The 15,853-nt window shown below is 40.1% G+C and overlaps 2 protein-coding genes across 3 annotated transcripts in view; both read right to left on the minus strand.

The window, feature by feature from the left end:
• LOC143038379 (lactoylglutathione lyase-like) overlaps positions 1–415 on the minus strand; it is a 4,532-nt gene extending 4,117 nt beyond the window's left edge. The window contains exon 1 of the mRNA XM_076207461.1: positions 273–415. The gene's annotated coding sequence lies outside the window, so the exon portion shown is untranslated. The remainder of the gene's footprint in view (positions 1–272) is intronic.
• Positions 416–7,963: 7,548 nt separating this feature from the next.
• LOC143038380 (zinc finger HIT domain-containing protein 2) lies at positions 7,964–15,769 on the minus strand. 2 transcript variants are annotated; one of them, XM_076207462.1, is made up of 8 exons: positions 15,722–15,744; positions 14,922–14,977; positions 13,966–14,092; positions 13,556–13,700; positions 11,978–12,216; positions 10,955–11,164; positions 9,973–10,147; positions 7,964–9,288 (listed from the first exon to the last, which is right to left on the minus strand). In XM_076207462.1, the coding sequence occupies exons 1-8, from the start codon at positions 15,728–15,730 to the stop codon at positions 9,077–9,079; spliced, it is 1,173 nt and encodes a 390-aa protein (XP_076063577.1). In that variant the 5' UTR covers positions 15,731–15,744; the 3' UTR covers positions 7,964–9,076. The 2 variants fall into 2 exon arrangements, with proteins under 2 accessions (XP_076063577.1, XP_076063578.1); XM_076207463.1 differs by having other exon boundaries at positions 7,966–9,288; positions 15,445–15,769.
• Between the last annotated feature and the right edge of the window lie 84 nt (positions 15,770–15,853).

Here is a 15,853-nt window from a genome sequence, read left to right on the forward strand (position 1 = left end):
CTTATATATGACCAAACTTATAACAATTATTCATGATAAAATGCGTAAAAGTAGCAAATGCTGCTGGGGGGAAGTCACAAACGGTTTTGCGCCTGCCATAGATTTATTTCATTTTTCAAAACAAGGAGGGGTTTAATGATATCCTCCCCAACGCTAGACGATTTTATCAATTTTAAAATATTGACGTGGAAACCAAAGGACCTATTAACTGATCCAGCTAAAAGAGTAATTTAAAAACGACAAGGACTGTCTTGGACAGACAGGACGGTTACCTGAGAGTAGAAGAAATGCCTCACCAGAAGCGACAAGACGCAGTTGTCTGGTAAAGCGCCGGAGGATGGTTACTAACGCTCAGAGCAAACATTAGTCCATTTTTATAATCAAGATCTGGTGACGTCAACGCGTCCAAACCCATACTGACATCCGCCCCCATTTTATTTTTCTTCAAAATTATACACACGGGCACAAGAAATTATACCCACACGCACAATGTTAGATTATTTGTAAATATTTTGACAACAAAAATATAAACTAAGTGAAACGATATTTATTATATCTAAGTAGATTGTTCTGCGTCGTTGGCCCACCAAATTGACAGGAAACAGAAACTGTCATATCTAATCATAGAACACTACCATGGTTTCGCCTAGCTCTGTAGTAACATGTTTATGTCTCGTATGTACTGTAAAATTTCTCACGTGCCTTACAGTTATGATAAATAAGTAAATGAATAGATAAATAAACAAACAGATAAAATAATCGGTCAGGTGTCACACACACACACACACACACACACACACACACACACACACACACACACACACACACACACACACACACACACACACACACACACACACACACACACACACACACACACACACACACACACTCACACACACACACACACACACACACACACACCATCATCATCATCATCATTGTCATCATCTTCATCGTCGTCATCATCATCATCATTAGCAGCAGCAGCAGCATCAATCATCATCATCATCAGCAGCAGCAGTTTCATCATTTTCGGCGGACGGTAATCACGTCATACTCTAAATATCCGAAGACTTCACAAACAGTGAAATTCACCTTATTGTTACACACACGCGCGCACACACGACTCGATGGCGCAGTGGTAGAGTTCTCGGCCGCCAGTACGGCGGTCCGGGTTCGAATCCCGCCCAGGGTTGAAATTATTTCAGTATCACTGCGCTACGAGCCGTTACTCCAACTCGTAGGCGGGGAGTAGGGTGTGTGTGTGCGTGTCAGGTCACAGCATTACCCATAAATCGGTCATGCATGAGCTCTGAGGTCTCTTCCGGGAGGGAAGTAGCTGTGGATCACGAATCCAACACGTGATCCAAGCCCACGGTGAATTACACACACACACACACACACACACACACACACACACACACACACACACACACACACACACACAAATCCTTGCCCACCAAGGATGGAGTGCCGGCTCACAGTGCAGCGATACAGATTTTTTCTAACCCTAGGCGAGACTCGAACTCAGGCCGTTGAATCAGCAGTCGAGAGCGGTACCGATGATCGTTTCCCCTGGTGAGGAGGGTTGGCCGAATCAAAGCGTGCCACTCGCACGGGAACGTTGTGGCAGTGTTCTTATCCTCAACTGCCAAAAGAACTTGATCAAATAAATCCAAGTAGTAGTAGTGGTATTTTTTAAGAACAATAATATGAACAAAGGATACTAAATGCTAAAAGAAAATCTATATAAATGGAGATTTGCCTTAAAACGAAAACAACGACGCGTGACTCTGGTCCGTAGGGGTACCGGCAACCCCCCCCCCCCGGCTTCATCCGTAAGATATTGTATATATGATTATGAACCCATTACGATGGTACGTGTGTGGTGGCCTATTCTAGCGAGTTGACATATAAAGGGTTGGGAGAATCCTGTCCTAAACGTTTTTCTAAGTGAAAGATAAAACCGTAGCAGGAAATTTCGTCCACCAGTCAACTGGGCAACGGAAGTCGTTCTCAAGTCTTACAAATCGTCGACATGGTCAATGCGACTATGTATATCTATCTATATATATATATATATATATGTATATATTTATATATATATGTATATATATATATATATATATATATATATATATTAGATTGCACTAATGTCGTAACACATTGGTAAAATTTAAACTTAGAACCCATTTTTATCTTTTTCCACCGACAGTGGGTTCTAAGTTTATATATATATATATATATACTGTATATATATATTTATATATATCATATTTTTTACTGAAGGAATTATAATTTGTTTATTTGCAAATAAAAAGAGTTAAGGTGGTCTTGCTTACGAGGATGTCTAAGTGACAAAGGAAATCATCTAATATGCACAAGCTGATGGTATAATCGGAAGCGTGTAATTTTCGCATTCGCTTAGTTGCGGGTTCGAATCCAGTAGACGTCCCCTACTCCCAGTAGCAATTGTTACCTGCCCTAACAGTCTCCAAAGCACATAGGGCAAAGGTGACGGCTTCGACCGCAGCTACTATACGTTCCTCCTGGCATATAATATTACTTGGGACATTGTATGGAATTCAAACTAAATTTGTCAGAGAACTTGGCAACACGTCCACAGGAAAGTCGACATGACGTCATTCGTAGAAGGAAAATCTTAGCCACCGAGCAGTTGATTTCTCTTCTTTAGGTGGTGCAATACTTCTTTACCTTTTTTTTCTATTTGTGACGGTGGTGAAAAGATATGGGATTGGCATCTACTGGACCTCAGCCTTGTGGCGATCCAGAACATTTCGTTCATGAAGTCAGGGGGAGGGAGTGTCTTTAGGAAGCTGAGGTTTGCTTCGTAAGGGACATTTAGGAGGCGAGCTGAGGCCCAATCCAATAATGACAGTAACTCTGCACTCTTGGAGACAATGGTGGAGGGGCTGTTGTATTGCGTCCCCACAACGTTTGCAGTGGTCGTGATTGCCATTCCATGCGTGTAGCACTTGCTAGAAGTTAGTTTCTGCCCTTGTACCAGGAGGTCTGTGCATAGCCTTGTACCTAGTGACGAGATAGAATTACCGCCCTGAGGCCGAAGTACCAATAAGGCTGCTATGGTCGGTCCTAGCCATCAATCTTGGCGTCACATACGCAATAACGTATCCTGGAATCCAGCGAAACATTACTGACCCATTTTTCCGTAGTATTAGTTATCCGTTGTCTTGTCCGGCCGATTGACGTCACTAGCAGTGTGGGTCGCGACTGCCCCCTGCCCAGCAGAGAAGGCACGATCCAGGGACTTGGAGATTGCAGCATAATCCGTTACTCTCCATTGCGCGGTCAAGGGATTATCACACTGGGCTATATTTCCTCCAACCTCTGATTAATCAACGGTACCGCCTCACACCACCACCACCACCCATATGCATACACATTTGGGGACGCTGTACTTTCCAAACCAAATTTATCGGAGAACTTGGCAACACGTAGGCTACACAGAAAGACCGACATGACGTCATCCGTAGAAGGAAAATCTCAACCACTTTCTCTTCTTTACGTGGTGCAATGCTTCTCGACAATATGTATGTATATATATATATATATATATATATATATATATATATATATATATATATATATATATATATATATATATATATATATATATATGACCCGTCATCTAGGAGGTGCTAAGATGGGAGGGAGGGTGGAGGGGTGTGGAGTGTTTTCGGGGATGAAATGGGTGGGAATGTTTTTGTGCCTTGTCCTTTTAGGCTACCCCCCTGGTAAGGAAGAAAAAAGCATTGGTATATGTATGTATGTATATATCATACATACACGGTCGCGACGATTGAGTCAAAGCACACCCATATTTCAATAATTTTCATTCCTGCTTTAAACAGGAACTCGGGGCGTACATTTTCCTATTACATTTTCCTCATTCAAAATGAATTCCTTTGGTGTCACGTTTTTGGTTCACCACTGGAAAAGAAGATTGAGCAAGACTCGAGCTTAAAGGAAAACATTGTTGTTTGTATATCTCTGCAGTTACACAGACAAACATGGTGCATTTTTCGACAGCTAATTAAGTGATCCGAGTTCGAGTCCTGCCTAGGGGTGAAAAAAAAATCAGCATCGCTCTACTGCGAGCCGGCAGTCCATTTCTGGTGGGCAAGGAGTTGTGTGTGTGTGTGTGTGTGTGTGTGTGTGTGTGTGTGTAAGGTCACAGCATTACTCAAAGATCGGAGCGTATATGAGCTCTGAATTCTCATCTGGGAGGATGATAGCTGTCGATCACGAGTTCAACACGTGATTCATGACCATGGTGAATCACACACACACACACACACACACATAACAAGGTATGATAAGTGAAGAATAAAAGGCAGAACATCACGAGCGTAGCTCCTTTCTTGTGATCTACACTTCATTAAACATAGATAAGCACACATGTGATCCAAGACCATAGTGAATTACACACACGTATATACCAAAAGTCTCTTTCCCTCTTATAAGGGGGCTGGCCAAGTCAAAATACACACACGTGTATATATGTATATATATATATATATATATATGTTGAGACATTCTGACAGGTTGATGTACGCGGAATAGGAAACACAGGAGTCTTAGTCTTGAGTTTATTCCTGACTAGTTTCGCAGGTATGCTTTTTCAAAGGAATGGCACAAGACTAAGACTCCTGTGTTTCCTATTCCGCTTACATCATATATATATATATATAAATGTACACTTTAAACCCATTACCGGAGAAATGATATCAGAAGTACAGGAGATCCGTATATTTCGACTGCTATCTGTAATCCTCTTCAACAGAATAGTTGCAAGAAGATAAAGTACAGGTATAAATGAAGTACTCTATCTTGTAATCATTCTGCTGAAAAGGACTACAGACAGTAGTCGAAATATACGGATTTCCTGTACTTCTGATATCATTTCTCCGATTATCGATAGTGGGTGTAAAGTGTACATTTACAAATGTTATGACATTACAGTTTCCCATATATATATATATATAAATCTTCTCCTTTTATGCATGAGGGGACGGAGAGGGGGGGGTCGCCGATTTCATGAAGCGGCCTTGCTGTGGATGTGCTGTGTCTGGCAACACTGGTTCTGACCCAGGGCAGTGGACAAGGTGCAGGGATGACCCGTCATCCAGGAGGTGCTAAGATAAGAGGGAGGGTGGAGGGGTGTGGAGTGTATTCAGGAATGGAATGGGTGGGAATGATTTTATGCCTTTTCCTTTTTGGCTACCTCCCTAGTAAGGGGGAAAAAGACTTGGTATATGTATGTATATACATATATATATATATATATTTTACACATATTTACTCACTTTTCTCCCACCCAGAAACTTGTTTGTTATTCTTGTCATCTCTCCTTTTGGATAAAGGGTCAGCCTCGTCTCCACACCCACTGCTTGGGTTAAGAGACGATGCAGCAAAGCACACCGCCGCCATATCAGGGCCTGACAGCCAAAGCTGGTTTACCCCCACTGATTCATTTCATGGTGAGCCCCTCTTGGTATGCGTGGATACCATCTTTGCATTATCTGCAAAGATTCAAATGTAGCTTATGGTACCAACCTTCATGTCATTTAAGAATATCACAAATGTGTGGCACAGTGGTTAGAGTTCTCGACTGTCACTACGGCGGTCCGGGTTCGAAGCCTGCCCAAGGCTGAATTGATTTCAGTATCGCTGCGCTGCGACTCGTTACTACGACTCTCGTGGGCGGAGAGTTGGGTGTGTGTGTGCTTGTAAAGTCACAGTATTACCCATAGATCGGTCATACGAGTTCTGAGCTCTCATCTGGTAGGTTAGTAACTGTCAATCACGATCCAACACATGATCCAAGAACATGGTGACCCTTATAGGTTCATACATACATACATACATACATATACCAAGGCTTTTTTCCCCCTTACAAGGGAGGTAGCCAAAAAGGGAAAGGCATAAAAACACTCCCACCCATTTCATCCCTAAATACACTCCACACCCCTCCCACCCTTCCTCTCATCTGAGCACCTCCTGGATGACGGGTCATCCCTGCACCCTGCCCACCGCCCTGGGTCAGAAGCAGTGTCGCAAGACACAGTACATCCACAGCGAGGCCGCTTCATTTAATCGGCGACCCCCCCTCTCCGTCCCCCTTTGCATATAAGGCGAGGACGGGGAGAAATCCCTTCGGGCTGCGTCAAAATTTACTCACACATACTACCCCACCCCCCACTTCCCCGCCCATTCCTCCTCATGCAGTCACAACATCATCCATATACAACCATTCTCCACTCACCTCTGTCTTCCGTCCTCTCCCTTCCTTCAACAGACATTCCCCTCTTCCCCAAAGCCCCCTTCACCCCATCCATCCACCTCATCCTAGGACGTCCCCTCATGTTCACTCCCTCCACATCTGCCTTCCATACCTCTTTTACTAGTCTTTCTTCACTCATTCTTTCCATGTGTCCAAACCATCCTAATATTCTTTCATCAACCCTATCTCCCAAATCTTTTTTCACCCCTGTTCTCCTCCTCACCTCCTCATTTCTCACTCTATCTAGCCTAGTAACCCCCACCATACTTCTCAGACACCTCATCTCAAAACACATTCAAACTCCTTCTCTCTTCTTCTCTTATGTTCCACGTTTCTGCCCCATACAGTGCTGTTGGCACAATCACTCCTTCATACAGTCTCCTCTTCGCATCCATTCCCAAATGTCTATTCCTCATTACACTCTTTAAACCACCAAGGCATTTACTCGCTTCTCTCAATCTACATTCTACCTCCACCTTCACTCCACCTTTTCCTGCTACACTTGCACCCAAGTATCTAAAACTATCCACTTCCTCCAGTCGCTCTCCCTTAATGTTCACTTCCAGTCTACTGCCACTTTCACCCCTTGTACATCTCATCACCTTACTTTTACCCACATTTATCTTTAGCTTTCTTCTATCACATACTCTCCCAAACTCTGCCACCAGCTTCCTCAATCCCTCCTCTGACCCTGCCACAAGCGCAGTGTCGTCCGCAAACAACAGCTGGCTCACCTCCCACTTTTCTCCATTTTCTTTAACCATCTCCAATCCCTGACTCACTACCCAAGCATTCACCTCTCGCACCACCCCATCCATGTATAAGTTGAACAGCCAGGGCGACATAACGCATCCTTGACGAAGTCCCACCTTTACTTCAAACCACTCACTCTCTCCATTTCTAATCCTAACACATGCTCTACTACTCTCATAAAAACTCTTGACAGCTCCCAAAAGCTTTCCTCCTATCCCATAAATCTGCATAACCTCCCACAGTGCCTTTCTGTCTACCCTATCATAAGCCTTTTCCAGATCCATGAAAGCCCAAAAAACATCCTTCACCTTTCCTATAGCTTTCTCACATATCTGTCTTACCACAAAGATCTGATCTACACAACCTCTACCCGTCCTAAATCCACACTGTTCCTCACCATCATTAATTCCGACTTATTTTTCATTCACCACTGTTTTCATGTACTGATCTTTTAGGAAATCCTTTATCCATCCAAAGAGCTTACCTCTAAATCCTCCAGTGTGCTCAGGGTACATAGTCAAATGCCTTTTCTAAATCTAAGTAGTCCACCTAACCTTCCCTTTCTTGCAGCACACCAGCCACTTGGGTAAAGTGTAGTGGGTTTAATATGCATGTGGACAAGATGCAGGGATGACCCATCATCCAGGAGGTGCCAAGATAAGAGGGAGGGTAGAGGGTGGAGGGGAGTGGAGCGTATTAGGGATGGAATGGTTGGGAATGGTTTTTATGCCTTTTTCTTTTTGGCTACCTCCCTTGTAAGGGGGAAAAATATGTATGCTTTCAGTTCAGAAACAAAATTGGTTATTTGTCAAAATGTTAATATCTTCTAGGTATTTAACCCATCTACAGTGTGTGTGTGTGTTTTGTACTGTTGGCCTATCTCCCTTAGGAGGGGTTAGCAAAGTCAAGACATACACCCACACCAAAAAACCCACTTACTCCACTCTTTCCATTAAGACCTTGGGGATGAAGATTTACTTGCACTTGACCACATTGTTCTGAACAAATATTGTACAATAAGTTACACTTCCTACATCACAAGGCCCGACAGCCAAATATGGTTTATACCCACTGCTTCACCATGCAGTGACACCTCTACTTACATTCATCTCCAGAACAGAAGCAGTAAACATTGATCGAGACATTAGTTATTTTTGACCCACCAAAGTTCTATCTGTAGACAAAGTGCATTTGTTCCACAGATGTAGTTACGAAAAAGCTAGATGCTAAGATGAGTTATGCATTATACATATCAATGCCAATTATTTCCATAGATTTAAAGGTATGAAATAAACTTATTTTTGTATTTCAAAAGCATCCTTTCCATCTTTCAGATTCTGCACTCTACAGCACTCAAAGTCATCAGATCAGTTTATTCTGAAGAAGGGGGCTTTTACTTGACATGGAAAATAAAGAAACATAAAATCAATATACATATTTATCATACATATTCAGGTATAATATCTATTTTTTTTTTTTACAAAATATTTATATGAATATACAATCAAACTTTCTGTTCTCCATCAGTTTTTTCTCTACACCAACAAACAGGTGTGAGAGAGGTTCATCAAGGTCTTGGATCATGTGTTGGGCTCTTGGGGTAATGTTTTCTTGTCACTTGCTTGTTGGAAGGGAACAGGGATGCTATTTTTATGAGAGAGAGAAGAAAAAAAAAAAAAAAAAAAAAAAAAAAAAAAAAAAGATGTTTTTGCCCATCCAAATGTTAAGTTTGATGGAAGTGTGGGGTGGAGAAGGACTGTGATGAGTGAAAGGATGATCTCTGATGTTTATTTCATGTTATTACCTCATGGAAGTGCTTACTGTACACCACTGTAAAATCTGTTTCATTGGCTACCTTTGCATTATCAATGGAGACTGAGTCACGATAGCGAATTTGTACCAGAGTTACGACGAGAAGAACAGTAACAAGAAATTTCACAGGAATGAGAAAATTAAACAGTTTTCCACACAGTATCAATTCATTCCTTATGAAGATTATTGGGTTTTTTGGGACAATGTGTTCGAGTGTAAATCAACATTTAATTCAGTTCCTGAAGCTATCTGTAAATTCTGACCATGATCAAGTACATAGCTCAGAAAAAATTCCAACTTTTTGATAGCTGCTTTTACTTTGTCTCCTGTTACTTCGTGCTGTGTAGATCTCTGATATGATCTTTCTACCATGGTGGAAAACGGACCTTTTACATCTGAAATTGACAATGCACAAGGAATTAATCTATATTCACCAATTCTCATACTTAATCTGTCACTCTCTTAATCATATGTTCATATGTACATCTACCAAAAGGTTTTTTACCCTTTTATTAGAGGGGTAGCCTAGTCAAAGCATAAACCCACCCTTAAGAACATAAGAATGAAGGAGACTGCAAGAGACCATAAGGCCTACACTAGGCAGCTCCGTATCCATCACCACCTGTCATCCCCATCCATAATATTGTCTAATCATTTCTTAAAACAACTGATAGTTTCAGTGTTGACTACATGGCTACTAAGTCTATTCCATTTGTCGACCACCCTATTAGTAAACCAATTCTTGCCTATTTCCTTAAATCTAAATTTGTCCAGTTTAAACCCATTACTATGAGTCCTGCCCTGTTGTTTTAATATGATGACCTTGTTTGCATCACCCTTGTTAAAGCCTTTGATCCACTTGAACACCTCTATTAGATCACCCCACACTCTGCATCTTTCCAGAGAGTGTAAATTAAGTTGCCTAAGCCTCTCTTTGTAAGGCAAATTTCTGAGTCCATGTATCATTTTGGTCATTCACCAATCCCGCACCCATCTAGTGCCCATTTGTCCTTCTTAGCTTGTCAAAAACAATGCAGCTAGACACATCACCTCTTAATGGGATGACTCAGTCTGCTTACCTTTCCGTCTGCTTTTTCTACTCAGCTCCTTTTTACATTTTAGTAATAAGTTATGTACATCTGAGAGAGCAGCTCTGGCAAAATAGGTGTGGTGTGTTGAACTTGGGCCTTTCAGTAATTGAATGACATCTTTCTGCAAGGCTTCTTCACAAACACACTCAGTATAATCCACATTCTGGAAAGACATATCATATTGCATAGGATATTAAAACTTCTTTGGATTCCTTATGTTAAACAATAAAATTTTAAAAACACACCTAATTCTACGCTTCACAATTATTCATTGCAATCAGTAGTTATACTCAATCAATCAATATTTCCTTGCTACTCTCTTGTAAGATATTTTGACCAAGTACCAGCCTCTTGGGCCCACACTTCTAAGTGGAGGGGGGATAAGGTATTTTGTGAGGAATGTCTGTCATTCACACTGAACATGGTGGTCCCACTGCAGATTGTGGTTCCTCCAACAAAACTGATTTCTTATTGTGAATATCCTACTCAGTGATGTTGACATGAGATGATATTAGATCAGATCACAAAACAAGCACTACAAGACCAACCCCCAAAATCTTTACTCCACCTAAGACCCATATAAGAGCCCAAAAGAGAAATCCCTTTCATGCCATGCGAGAACCAGACTAGAGTGTCTGTGTTCAGGGAATCAACCGGCACTGAAATAGTTTCAAAACTCATCAAAGTCTTGACAGTTGAAGGCAAACAAGAAACAATTTTGAATGAATATGTCTGGCTAGTTGGTGCACCAAACTTAACAAAACTGTTTTTTTTTTTACACATCTTTCTAAAACCTCACATCTTTATATCCCTCCAGTTGAGTGAACATTGTGACGGGAATGCCGATAACCACTTGAGAAACGCATCAATATTGTTAGCATGCAGACTTAAACTGGACTTAGAAAGCAAACAGAAACATCTCACACACTACAGTTTGATTATAAAAAAGACACTGCTATGTAATACTTACACTTTGTGCCTGAGAAACAACACTTAAGACAGCTGAGGCTGCATCACTGAAAGTCGCATTAACTGAAAGGACAGGACATAGTGCGAAGACCATGGTGCAGGTCTCCAAACAGTCATCATGATGATCACCATTAAATGCTCTAATGGTGCTCACATATGCAGCAATCACATTTATAATGTTGAAAGGTAAGGATTTTGATGGTACTCCTTTCTGTAAAAGGAAGAGAAGAGAATATACAAATACATACATACATATACCAAAGGCTTTTCCCCCCTTGTAAGGGAGGTAAAAAAAAAAAAAAAAAAAAAAAAAAAAAAAAGGAATGAAAACCACTTCCACCCATTCCATCCCTAATATACATCCCTAACATACATAATATACAAATGAAATATACTGTTCTCATAGCAGCACCGATGTCAATGAACAAATATTTATTCATATACAGTATTCCAAGTGTCAGGAATTCATTAGACAAAAGAAACTGAGACTGTAGTGGGTATCAATTACTCAAAATGCCTCTCAGTCTGTGTTCCATTGCCAAGCTGAATAAAATCATCTGGCATTTGCCAAATAAAAACATAAAACTTATTGTGTTTTTCCAAAAGAACTAAAGCAAAAGGGTACACATTATTTTCGAAATCTGTAACATAACATTATACATATCTAAACAATAAGATTCAGATATAATAGAGATAATTCTTTCTAATGTCCATCTTGCAGGATCACTATGAGTGAAGTACCAATCACTTGTCCCTCTAAAAGTTGAAAGACATCACATACATACATACATATACCAAAGGCTTTTCCCCCCTTTATATGGGAGGTAGCCAAAAAACAAAGGCATAAAAACCACTCCCACCCATTCCATCCCCTACATACTCCACTCCCCTCTACCCTCTTCCCTCCCTCTTATCTTGGCACCTCCTGGATGACGGGTCATCCCTGCATCTTGCCTACTGCCCTGAAAGACATATAAAAAATAATAATAATAGAATAAAATAAATAAATAAAATAAACACTTACATGGAACTGGCTAAGGTGTGGAACTTCTAAAATCTGTGGGCAAAATTCAAATTCAACTGTGGAGTCTCTGTCTGCTTGTTCTTTTAATTCTTTAACTAAACTTTGCTTTTCCAGCCACCATGGTGTCCATTCTGGAACGATTTCATTCAGTTTACCTGCTTTGATAAAACTCTGAAATTCCAGCTTCTCTTGGTCACTCAGCTTTGCCCAAACAGCTTCACAATCATCAAGATTAATATCTGTAAAATAAAAGAATTATATTAAACAGGAAACTGATATAATCATACTGGTTTATTTTTTCATCCAATTGCTTTAATTGAAAAAAAAAAAAAAAAAAAAAAAAAAAAAAAAAAAATTTCACAAGTCAAATTTAGCACCATTGCTGGAAACAAAAACAAATGTATAACTATAATTTGTTGAAAATTACAAATACAAAATATAAAAGGAATCTTGGTATAAAAAATGGCAGCTTTCATGATGGTACTTAATTATTTCTCCCTGCCTTCTCCTTTATGCATGGGGGGAACGGAGAGGGGGGGGGGTCGCCGATTTAATGAAGCGGCCTTGCTGTGGATGTGCTGTATCTTGCGACACTGCTTCTGACCCAGGGCAGTGGACAAGGTGCAGGGATGACCCGTCATCCGGGAGGTGCTAAGATGAGAGGGAGGGTGGAGGGGTGTGGAGTGTATTCAGGGATGGAATGGGTGGGAGTGATTTTATGCCTTTTCCTTTTTGGCTACCTCCCTTGTAAGGGGGAAAAAGCCTTGGTATATGTATGTATGTATGTACCTAATTATTTTGTTCTATGATAATATTCATCACCTTATCATGTATCTTTTCCTGAACAGTTATGAAAAAGAAGAAAAAAAGGATATTCCAACATTCCCTCACAAAGACATTTCCAAAAAAAATTTGTCAATACCTCTCTTCAATATTTTTTCTTGTATAGCAAAGTAGATAACGGTTTTCCTTTTACAAATTTGTATGACACTGAATTTTGTAACAAGCTCAGATACACATATATGAGACAACGGTTATTTTGTTTAGGGGTCGACACTGTCTGTTTAGGATGATGGCCAAAGGAGTAGAGTTTCAGTCCATTTGTGTCATGGATGGATTATTACTGTGTTGTGACCACCTGCCTCCTGAACCTATCTATATACCAAAAAGTTCCTTTCCTCCTTATATGGGGGGTAGCCATCCAAGGCATCCATCCTCCACCCAACATTCCCTCCCCCCCCCTTTTTTTTTCTTCAATGCAGAAGTTGCTTTTGTCCCAGACAGTAGGCAGGAGACAGGGATGACCCTCATCCAAGAGGAGCTAAGATAAGAGAGAAACAAATGGGTAGTGGACAGGAGTGAAATGGCTGGGGGTGGGTGCGTGCCTTGGCTGACTATCTCCCTTATATGAGGGAAGAGCCACTTGGTAAACAGACAGGCTTGTACTTCAATCGTACTTTATGTTGGGTGACAATTTATTCCACTGATCTACAATTCTACTTGAAAGTATTAACTGTACACAGCTATGCAGACTACACGCAAGTATGAGATACTTCCATAAAGAAAGAATAAAACTACCTTTCATTCGGACAGCAAGATCCTCTTCGTCTTCATCGTCATCAGAATCCAAGGGTTCTTCCTCATTCGTCTCCTTGTTTTCCACACGTTGGAGCATTTCAAGTACTTTCTTTTGAGAGTCCTTCCCTAGAGAAATGCTTTTCATCTAATAGAAACACAGAATAAAAAATCCTATAAATATTATACAAAGATGATATGCAATTTAAAATCTATAATATAACCCTGTATAAGGAACTGGCTGCATAAGTTTTATGCTAACAGATATCAATTATGAGGAGAGATCACGGATGAAATAAAATATGTATTCAGACATATATAGGCAATGGTCATCTCACTGTTCTAACTTAAAAGAATTATTCAATTTTTTTAGAAGCCATGATGTGCAATTCATTATGTGTGTAATCACTTACTTCTTCCTCTACCCAATTCTTGTAAAAGGTCTCCGTGCATGACCCATGGTCAGGATGACGATAACACACTAACGAACAATAACTGTTGCTACACTGGGGGCAAGTGTACTTCTGCTCCTTTGGGCAACTGAAAGGATCAAATAATGGTGAAAATTAAAACCATATACTTCTTAATGACAGAAGATTTCATTTTACATTTACAGAATACCTGGATAGTGGTACATTAAAGAAGGGACCAATGACAAACAACTGCATGTGGTGGTCCTGCAAGATGGACAACAAAACTGCCAACTTTCAAAATCCACCAACTCCTTCACTTCCATCAGGAGGTGCAGCCCTGAGAGGCTGACACTCAGTCACAGGATTGTGCCCAAGATATCTTCCACCTTCATATGTATTTCTTATACCCATTCATGCATGTAGAGCTGATGGCAGGTAATTTACCCTGTGCTACCAATTTCTGGGGCATTTTGTAGAGAGGAACAAGTAAATTTTGGCATGATTTCAAAATACAAGGGTGGATCCCACCATGGCCCTTGCTGAGATTAGTGTCATGATAAGACAAATACTTCAGTAAAAAAAGACTCAGACATTTGGTGTGGGAAAGAAGCATTTCACTTGTGATAGTGAATTAAACTAATCCTCACATCTAGCTGCTCCTTTCCTGCACAGGTGAAAGAATTGATGAGTTTTGAAGCAGAGCAGCAGAGAGAACTCTCTCTGACATCTGTCTTGCGTGACCACTACTTCTGGGTAACTGTTGTTAGTCCCTTGATTTAGTAATGATAACAACAGTTGTAGCAGTAGTAGTAATGACAATAATGATAAGTATAAGATTCATATAGTCACTCAATTGAATATAATCATTCTATGAGTGTTAACTTCCTATCTGCAAGTGATCTTTCAAATCCAATGTCACGAATGTGGAGTAGAGGGATGAATGGTGACATACTTACAAGGCACATGATGACTTGGATGTGGTTGATGATGCCATGACACTCCCTTGTTCCTCCTGAAAATATTATTTTCTTCAGTCTTCTCTGTCTAAGCCATCAACTACAATTTAAAGTCATGTAATGCTAAACACAAAATTGCTACAAGCTAATAATAACTGTCTAAAGAATACCCAGGCAGAGGTGGTCATTTAATCCTCAGATGTCTGCCAGAATAAAAAAAATGCTAATATATATAATAGTCTTGGGGATGCATAGCATCCCTAAACTAATAATAATAATAATTTTTTTTTGGCATTGAATCAATATACATGAAGATAATGCAAAGAACACATACTACATAGTTCAAAATAACAAGTACAACTGCCGAGGATAAAACAAAAAAGCATGTAAGCTTATTTCCATTGACATTGTGGTCCTCAATTTATGTCTCTCTGCAAGTTACCCAAGTACTTAGGATTTGCATGATTATTACCAATGCATACATCTATTGTTTCATACACTTACACCTTCCATCATTCTTTACCTTTTACAAAACAGCCTTTCTTGTGTACCTTCCAGTAAGTTTATAATTTACCATTTCATATTAGTCTTATGACTTATTCTTTAATTCTATGATAATAATATAATAATTCTATGCTATGGACCTCGCCAGTAATGAACTTGTTCAATATAACCTCACGCCAGGCTATTAAATGGCCCTAAGAAGAATCATAATACACTACTGAATTTTCTTTTCACTAAATCTCTGAAATAACGAAATGTCAAAAGCCACCGCGAATGATAACCACGTTCCCTTTTACTATGTTCATAGTCTGTACTCCAGTTCGACTTACTTTGTAAACAACGTTTGCAAAACAACATGACAATATTTTCGTATCTTAATAATATAACTAACCAGTACAACCAATCAAGAATGTTTTCTCTTCTTAGAT

This window comes from Oratosquilla oratoria, chromosome 24 (genome assembly GCF_046742065.1).
Source record: "Oratosquilla oratoria isolate Oo_2021 chromosome 24, ASM4674206v1, whole genome shotgun sequence".
Classification (NCBI taxonomy): domain Eukaryota; kingdom Metazoa; phylum Arthropoda; class Malacostraca; order Stomatopoda; family Squillidae; genus Oratosquilla; species Oratosquilla oratoria.

What these genes read in the sequence shown, in the direction of transcription:
- LOC143038380 (XM_076207462.1), bottom strand. An exon ending in AGAATTGGGTAGAGGAAGAA is followed by an intron (nt 13,701 to 13,965) that starts GTAAGTGATTAC and finishes TGTTTCTATTAG; the next exon opens with ATGAAAAGCATTTCTCTAGG. An exon ending in TTGTTTCTCAGGCACAAAGT is followed by an intron (nt 10,148 to 10,954) that starts GTAAGTATTACA and finishes ATGTCTTTCCAG; the next exon opens with AATGTGGATTATACTGAGTG.